This window comes from Galeopterus variegatus, unplaced genomic scaffold (genome assembly GCF_000696425.1).
Source record: "Galeopterus variegatus unplaced genomic scaffold, G_variegatus-3.0.2 Scaffold2754, whole genome shotgun sequence".
In the NCBI taxonomy this organism is placed as follows: Eukaryota; Metazoa; Chordata; class Mammalia; order Dermoptera; family Cynocephalidae; genus Galeopterus; species Galeopterus variegatus.
The window spans coordinates 61,888-70,678 of NW_007728865.1; the positions used below are offsets into that span (position 1 = coordinate 61,888).

General features: G+C 56.8%; 1 protein-coding gene across 1 annotated transcript in view; it reads right to left on the bottom strand.

Moving 5' to 3' along the window:
- The window catches only part of TBXA2R (thromboxane A2 receptor), a 5,735-nt gene extending 2,150 nt beyond the window's left edge, over positions 1 to 3,585 (bottom strand). Inside the window, exon 1 of the mRNA XM_008582884.1 lies at positions 2,709 to 3,585. Within this exon, the coding sequence (XP_008581106.1) occupies positions 2,709 to 3,494 (786 nt within the window). The 5' untranslated portion in view covers positions 3,495 to 3,585. The remainder of the gene's footprint in view (positions 1 to 2,708) is intronic.
- Positions 3,586 to 8,791: the final 5,206 nt, after the last annotated feature.

The following is an 8,791-nucleotide window of genomic DNA, read 5'->3' on the forward strand; positions in this document are numbered from 1 at the left end:
GACCTTGCTTTTTTGGTGGTGGTGGTTTTGCGGAGGATGTTGCTACAAGTGTAAATGGAAAGAAGAAAAGAGAAGCGAAATATTTTGTGACACATGAAAGCGACATGAAATTTGAGTTTCAGCACCCGTAAATAAAGCTCTGCTGGAACACAGCCACGTCGACTTGTGTGTCCGTCTATGGCTGCTTTCCCGCTACAGTGGCAGAGTAGTCATAACAGAGACTGTGTTTAACATAGTTACCGTTTGGCCTTTTAAGAAAAAGTTTGTCCAGAAGGGAGATTTAGAGAACATTTAATGATTCAGTCATTCTAGCTAGGATGCCTTCCTCATTTTTGTCCAGTGGCTAAACTCCTACGCACCCTTCAGAACCCCAGCTCCTGCGGTTTAGAGCAGGACAGAGCCCATTCTGGGTGTCCTAAGAGACTGGAGGCGGGAGGGCTGGGAGGAGGCGGAGGCTGGGGCAGCTCCTGGCACGTGATTCTGCTGGGGGTCAGGGCCCTTGCGAGGTGACAGGCGTGTGTCCTTATCAGGGAGGGAAAAGGGAGCCTGCAAGGACCCAGCGCCTGGGGTGGGTCCTGGGGGAGTTACAGTTGCAGGGTGGCACTTCTGGCTGTGAAAATTGCTTCTGTCCTGTCCTCGCACAACCCTCCCAGCTGTGCTCTCACAAAGCTGACACACTTTCTACATTCACGTAGTACTATTATTATTATTATTTACTGGGTCTTTGCCATGTGCCAAGTCCTATTAAGAGTTATCCGTGGCTGTGAAAATTGCTTCTGTCCTGTCCTCGCACAACCCTCCCAGCTGTGCTCTCACAAAGCTGACACACTTTCTACATTCACGTATTACTATTATTATTATTATTTACTGGGTCTTTGCCATGTGCCAAGTCCTATTAAGAGTTATCCTGTATCTGCCCACTTTTCACCCCCTCCTTCGTCTCCACCTGGTCCAGCGCAGTCCCCTCTGCCCTGGTCCCCAGCTCCCACTCTCGCCCCCCACAGTCTGTCCTCCCCACAGCAGCCAGAGGGCTCCTGTGAGCACCTGAGTCAGGTCCCTCCCTCCTTTGCCCACAGCCCTCCGTGGCTCCCACCTCCCTGGGGGAAAAGCCCAAGTTCTCCCCGTGGCCTGCAAGACCCTGAACAACTTCCCCATCTCCCACACGCCAGGCTCGGTCCTGCCCCAGGGCCTTTGCACAGGCTTTGCCCACTTTCTCCCCAGGTCTCCACATGGTTTACTTCCTCACCTCTTCCAGGTCTTTGTTCAAATGTCACCCTCTGGGAAAGGCCAGCCTCTAATCTCTTGGAACCCCCAGAATGGGCTCTGTCCTGCTCTAAACTACAGGATCTGGGGTTCTGAAGGATGAATAGGAGTTTACCCGCTAGACAAAACTGGGAAAGGCATCCTAGCTGAATCATTAAATGTTTCCTGAGTCCTGTTTGTGGGCAAACTTTTTTCTAAACTCCAGACAGTCAATATTTTAAACACAGTCTCTGTCACCGCTATTCAGCTCTGGTGACGTAGCATGAAAGCAGCCACAGACACATGTGAATGGCTGTGTGCTGTGTCAGTGGCTGTGTGCCAATAAAACTTTATTTATGGATGTTGAAATGTGAATTTCATGTCATTTTCACCTGTCACAAAATAGTTCCCTCCTTTCTATTTTTCTCCAACCATTTAAACATGTAAAAACATTCTTAGAAAAGTAGACAGAAGGCTGGCCGGTCAGCTCAGTGGGCTGGACCATGGTGCTGTGAACACCAAGGTCCAGGGTTCGATCCTTGTACCAGCCAGCCAACAAAAATAAACCAGAAACCAAAACACAAAGCAAAAACAAAACCAAATTTGCCACCGTGCGTCTCTCCTGCTTCAGCGACTGTGTCTACGTTCTGTCTATTCCACTGTAAGAGCTCCAGGACGTTGGGAATTTTTGTTGGTTTGGGTCTCTGCTGTGTCCCCAGCGCCTAGGATAGCGTCTGGTACACAGTAGGGCTCAATACATCTGTTGAAGGGATAAGTAATAAATTATCCCATTCCATTCTTAAAACCACCCTGAGAGGCAGCTTTTTAATCCCATAATCAAGGGGGTTGAGGCTCAGGAGGGAAACCTACTGTCAGAGTCACATCGTGAGTCCTTGTCGGGTGCAGATTGGAAACTGAGTGTGTGACACCAGTTGTGGCTTCTTGTCCCTACCTAATCGGAAATGAAAAATAACCATCCCAAATGAAATGAAAGGACTTCAGAAATCTTCAGTTTACAAATTTTTATAACAGCCAAGCTCTCCTGACTCAGGGAAAATCTGGGCAGGGCTGGGGTCCAGCCCAGAAGTAGGTACAACAGGGACTCAGGAAACACTTGATGATTCAGTGATTCTACCTACAGTACTTTCCCTATCGTTGTCTAGCAGGCAAACTCCTATTCATCCTTCAAAGCCCCAGCTCCAATGCCCCTCCTCTGGAAAGCTTTCCCTGATACTGCAGGTAGAGCCTTGAAGCCCCTTGCTGGGCCTCCCAGTCCCAGGACGCAGGGTTTGGGGTTATCTGTCTTACTCATGAGCTTCTCAAGGAAGGACACTTGAACCCTGGGGTGTCTGCCCGCATTTTCTCAGGCAGCCCAGAATCTGAGGATTTAAATCCATTCGGGTTGACCCGAGGCCCAGTTACCAAGGGTGACAGGAGCCCCCCACAGCCCCCGCACCTGCACTCACCAGCAGGGGCATCCAGCAGACACTTGCCACCACCATGATGCCTAAGAGCTGGGCCATCATCTCCACCTCGCAGTCCCGCGGGCGCTGCTTGGCGGCCTCCTGCCCGTGGTAGACGTGGCACAGGGTGGCCACACTGACCGTGTTGAGCAGGAAGGACATCCCCACCGAGAGGCTGCCGAGCAGCGCGAACAGCAGGCCGAAGGCCACGTCGCCCGGCTGGGCGCCCAGCGTGAGGAAGCACCAGGAGCTGGGGTACTGCACGGTGTAGCGGCCCACGCCCAGCAGGGGCAGCAGGCCCAGCGCCAGCGCGGCGGCCCACACCAGCGCCACCGTGGCCCAGGCGCGGCGCTGCGAGGTGGCCCCCGGGCGCGAGAAGGGCCGGGTGATGCCCAGAAAGCGCTCCGAGGCCATGGTGGCTCCGAGCAACAGCGGGCACAGGCCGAAAAAGACCATGACGACGCCCATGAAGTGGCAGAGGGGGCAGCTGGGGTCCACGGCTTGCCAGTCGAAGAGGATGGCGTGCTGGGACACCACGATGCTGCCGGTGACCAGCAGCCCCAGGAAGTCGGTGAGGACGAGGCCGCAGAGGAAAGTGAGGAAGGAGGACCGGGTGTGCGGGCTCCCCTGTCGCGCGCCCGCCAGCACCCTCAGCGCGAGCAGGTTGGAGGCCAGGCCCACCACGCAGAAGGAGGCGGAGAACCAGGGGGAGGCGATCAGGCGCCGCTCCTCCAGCGTGATGTTTGTCGGCCGGAAACAGGGTCCCAGGGAGCTGCCATTGGACCACATGGCGCTGGAGCCAAGCACGACCGGTCACCACCCCATCGGACCAAGGCTGCAGGTAGGGTGGGCTGGCACTCGCTCCGGCACACCTGGGAAGCAGAGAGATTGGCTTGTGATTCGTTCTGCACTTTAATCTGAGTGGCTCTGGCGAACTCCTACACAACCCTCAATGCCCTAGCTCAAATACCCCTCCCTGGAGGAAGCGTTTTCTCACTTCATTCCCCACTCAGTGAGTGCTGTTACAGCGACTATTGCCACTGTCACTACCTCCAGCTCTGTCTTGCCCCAGACTCAGTGACACCCCCCCCCCCGAGGGCAAAGACAAGGGCTGTCTCCTCCGCGATCCCTGGAGGATGCCAGGAAGTATTTTCTTGGTCCCAGAGAAGGCCCGAGGAGCTGGGCTTGAACTCTAGTCCTGGTGCTCACTACGTGACCCCCGGCAAGTGGTTTCTACTCTCTGAGCCTCAGTTTCCCTCTCTGTGCCTCATAGGAAGTGTGGATCCCAGATCCCCTTGCTGATGCTGGATAAATCCAGAATTCCACAGCCTGGGAGCAGGGAGGTCTGGACTTCGAGAGTCCAGGGCTCTATTTTTTGTCTTTTGTCTTTTTCTGTGTCCGGCAATGGATCGCAACCCTCAGTGTTGCCCCCGTACCGGACCGGGGACTGGCAACGGGATCCCAACCCCCGGCGTTGCCACCGCGCCTCGCTCAGCCAGTGAGCGGGAACCGGTCTGTATGTGGGATCCGAACCCTCGGGCGGGAGCGCCGCCGCGCTTCCCAAGCGGCACACTATCCAGTGCGCCACCGGGCCGGCCCAGGGCTCTGGAATTCTAATGAGCCCCAATCTGAGCCCCGGCAGCCCGCAGAAACCAGAGCAGATTTCCGTCGCTGTGAGACAGAAATTCTGACCTCCAGGACACGTTCCGTGTGGGGAGGGTCAAGCATCGCTGGTTCTCGCGCCAGCTCTGAGGTTGGCCTCTTGGGTCACAATTTCTGGTGAATGCCCCACCCCGTTGACATTTTAGGGGGACCACGAACATCCTTCCTCACGCACGTCGGAATCGCGTGGATTCCGTTTTTTCTATTTTCGTGGCATTGCTTTTATGATAAGAAATAAACCCAGAAATCCAATTCTACTTTGGGAACCAAAAAACAAAAAAAACAAAAAAACCAGCTCCTTTGGAATGACAGGTTCCCCAGGGACGGGTTATAAAGGGCAGCATGGGGGACCCACTCCCCGGTGTGGAGCGTTGTGTGCAGGGGCGACTCGGCCGTAGACGACAACATTGAGGCTGGTGGCATGACGCCGGAGGGAAACTCCAACTAGACCACTCAAAAACTGCTTCCAAGAAAGAAAAAAGAAGCAAACAAACAAAAGGCAGCTCCTGATTCCCAAAAAGGACACACCGTGGAGGACATCGAAGTCCAGGGAGAGGTGGTCACTTGCCTAAAGTCTCCCGGGTCCCCTGACTCCTGCACTGGACAGCCACCCCAGCCGTCCTCGGGTAGGCGGTGGAAGGGTGGGGTGAGCAGAGGTGAGGGCAGGGGGTAGGACCCACGCAACACTGAGGTGCCAGGCAGTTAAAGCACATAGAGGCCCTATTACGGTCCCTGATTTGCAGAGCGGGGAAACTGAGGCACAGAGAGGTTAAGTAACTTGTCCAAGGTCACAATGCCTGGCTGGAGTTTATTTGAGATTTAGACTTGGGCCTTGGGCTGGCCGGTTAGCTCAGCTGGTTAGAGCGAGGTGCTGATAACACCAAGGTCAAGAGCTGGGGTCTCTGCATGGGCCGGCCGCCAAAAATAAATAAATAAAAACTTAAAAATAAAACATCTGGTCCTCCCTACGTGTAAATGTGTTTAAATGCTTCAAAAACCTGCCGATCAGATGGAGGCTGGTGGGAGGGGGGTGGGGAGAGTTGGAATCATTTGTATTTTCTTTGAGAAGGGAAGCCTCCCTACGTGTAAATGTGTTTAAATGCTTCAAAAACCTGCCGATCAGACGGAGGCTGGTGGGAGGGGGGTGGGGAGAGTTGGAATCATTTGTATTTTCTTTGAGAAGGGAATAGAATTTTCTTGAAAGTTGGTCAGACGGGATTGCAATCCTGGTTTGCCCATGTACCCTGTCACTGACCCATCATGTACATGCTCTGAGCCTCAGTTTCCCTTCCTGTAAAATGAGGCTGATGATGAGTTAATCCACCCACGTGCAGCACTTAGCATACAGTAGGTGCTCCATGTGTGCTGGCCCCAAGGCGGTGCCTGACACACGGTGGCCGGTGGCCGCAGCAGTGGGTGTGTGTCGGCTCAGGGGGTGGCCCCAGGCTCTACCTCCCCATCTCATTAATTGGCCCCTTGGCTGGGCCCCTGGGTTTGGCTACTCCTTATCAAGCCTCATAAATTATTCAACTCCTGACAGCCACACTGGGCTTCCCTCCCCCTAGGCTGAGAGCCAAGGCCATGGGGAAACTGAGTCCCGGAGAGCCGGAGAGGTTGGGGATGGCCCATGGCCACCGACGATGATAGCCGTTGATGTCAGGGCAGGCGCACGCTCTTTGCTCTCAGATTTGGGTTTCCGCGCTGGGACTCCCCATGGAACGGGGCACTACCCCCTCTTCAGCAGGTACGTGCTGTCGCTGAACATTCCTGGCAACTCAGGCTGTGCCTGTGGCCGCTGCCCTGTCCCCAGCCTCTGTGTGGAGTGACCACCAGTCCCTCCTGGGTCTTATGGTCTCCTTGTCCCCCTGGGACACACACCTGAGACTCTTTCACAACTCCCTTGTCTGGGAACGAACTTGTGACCCAGACCCCTTGGCCTGGGGGAACTGGAAACTGGCACCGGGTGCCTCTGGCCACAGTTGGCAGTTTCCAGTCCCCTCCACTCCTCCCCACCCCGGGTTCAGGTGATAGTGGCAGTCTCAAGTTCCCCAGGCAAGGAGGCCAGTAGGGGAAACTGGCATGGCCTCCGCTCCCTTCCAGCGTTGGCCAGGAGGGGTGACAGGGGCCCCCACCAAGCGGAGGACCCAAAGCAGTGCTGTGTGGCCCTTGGGGGAACTGATCTCCCTCTCTGTGCCTCATAAGAAGCATGGATCCCAGACCCCCTTGCTGATGCAGGACAAACCCAGAATTCCACGGCCTGAAAGCAAGGAGGATGGGACTTTGAGAGTCCAGGGTTCTGGAATTCTAATGTGCCCCCAGTTCTGGAATCCAGGAGGCCTCAAGATTCCAGAATTCCATGGGGCTGAGTTTCTGGAACCTGATGGGAATTGGGCTGGGTCTTGGGTTCCAGAACTCTCTGAATAAGCTCCTGGCTTCCTTCCGGGCGGGTGGCACTGAGTTTTCCCTAATCCTGACACCGCCCCTGCATGGGTGTGGGGCTCGGGGGCTCCATCAGCAGCTGTTTTTGGAGGCCCGTGTGCAGGCGCCAGCTGGGCCCCGCCCGTGCCAGGCCGCGGAGCGGTGGAATGTGATCGCTGGTTCCCAAGCCCCAGGCCCCTCCTCTGCCAGATCTTCCGTCCCATTGCCCTCCCCCTGACGGTCCCCTCCCTCCAGCGATCCTCACCATCCACACATCTCTCAACCAGTCCCTTTCCCACTAAACACCCTCCCCCGCTCCTGCCCAGACTGCCTGTCCCCGCACCCCCGGCCCACCCAGCCTCCTCCAGGGTGGCCTGGGCCTCAGACAAATTTGGACTCCAGAGTCTCTGATCTGCCCCTGCCAAGATGGGGGCTCAACCTTGCTGAGCCTCAGTTTCCCCTCTGTGAAATGGGAATCAGAAGGGTGCTGCCTGGCCTGCAGGCATTCCGGTGGCTCTGCCCAGTCCTGCCTGGCTCCTGCCACTGTCCAGCCTTTGCCTCGCTGTGGCCCCCACCTGGCCCGCCCATGCTGCTCCAGGCTGGGCTGGTGGCTGGTCTCCGCACCAGGTGCACGGGGCAGCCTGGTGTGAGCCCTGACGCTTCCTGTGACCTTGGCTGGCTCTGGTTCCTTGGCCAAAAGACCAAAGGCACCCTTTGGACTGAAACTGTAAGGGACCAGGCCGGTCCCCGGGTCAGGACCTCCCCCGCCTGATATGGATTCAAATGCCCCTGGGTGTGAACCCCCAAGGGTGTAGTCTGTGCAACCACAGATGTTCATGAAGACACACACACAACACAACCTGACACGCAGGTGCATTGTCAGTCTCCAGGCCCTCCCAACCTCCCCTTACCACAGGGCTCAGTTTCCGGAAACATTTCCTGTTTGTGACATTAATGAGGCCCCCAGCCCTGGAGGGTGCAGGGTTGGGGCTCCATAGTTGCCTAGGCTCACATGGCCCCCTCTGAGCCTCAATTTCCCAATGGGAGGGCCTCACATGGGGTCAGTTATGAGACAAAGGGACAGGACCCCAGCCATGTGGCTGGAGGTTTAGTGGCTGACACACCACGAGAATCACAGTGATACGCACCAAGGGTCATCACTGTGTGTACATGCACACGGACACACATACACAGATGCACGTGCAGACAGACACAACAGACAGATGCACAGGCAGAAACACGACAGACAGACAGGCATACAACCAGACACACAAACACACAATGGACAGATGCACACAGTCTGACACACGCAAACACACAGACATACACACCCGTGACCAAACACACCCACACAGAGGCCTTCACAGACACACACGCAGACACCCACAGCTGCACAGACACACCCATTGCCCGGGGACCCTTCCCTGCTGTGGCATCCAAGTCTCAGATCCCCTTGTGGGCTATGGAGTCGCCCCACACAAACCCAGAGAAGCCGGACACACAGCTACAGCCCGGGCCGCTCGGACCCACTGCACACGCGCCCAGTGCAGGCACAGGAGCACAGAGCCACACTCCAGGCACAGACAGGGGACACCTAGCACCTGACCGCTGTCACCGCCCACGCGGACACACCCACAGCAGGGCAGGGTCAGCGGCACCCGAGCCCGCACCCATCCCGCGTGGCGCCTCCTCACCTGGGGACCTCACCTGGCCGGAGTCGCTGCGCGCGAGGGGCGAGGGTCGCGGCGCCGTCCCGGGAGCACAGCTGGCGGGTGTCTGGGCACCGAGGCGGTGGCCGGGGCGGGGCGGGAAAGGGCGGGCCGGGTTCGCAGATAGATGGGCTGCTGTGAAAGCCCCCAGCCTCACTCAAGGCTCTGGGCCAGGGTCTCATCAGCCAAGGCTGGGAAGGCAGAGGGTGTCCAGGCTGGGCATGGTCAGGGCACCGGCGTGGAGCCGGAACCACGCTCCCGGAAAGGTCCTTGACAGCGGGGAGAGATCCTCTTAAA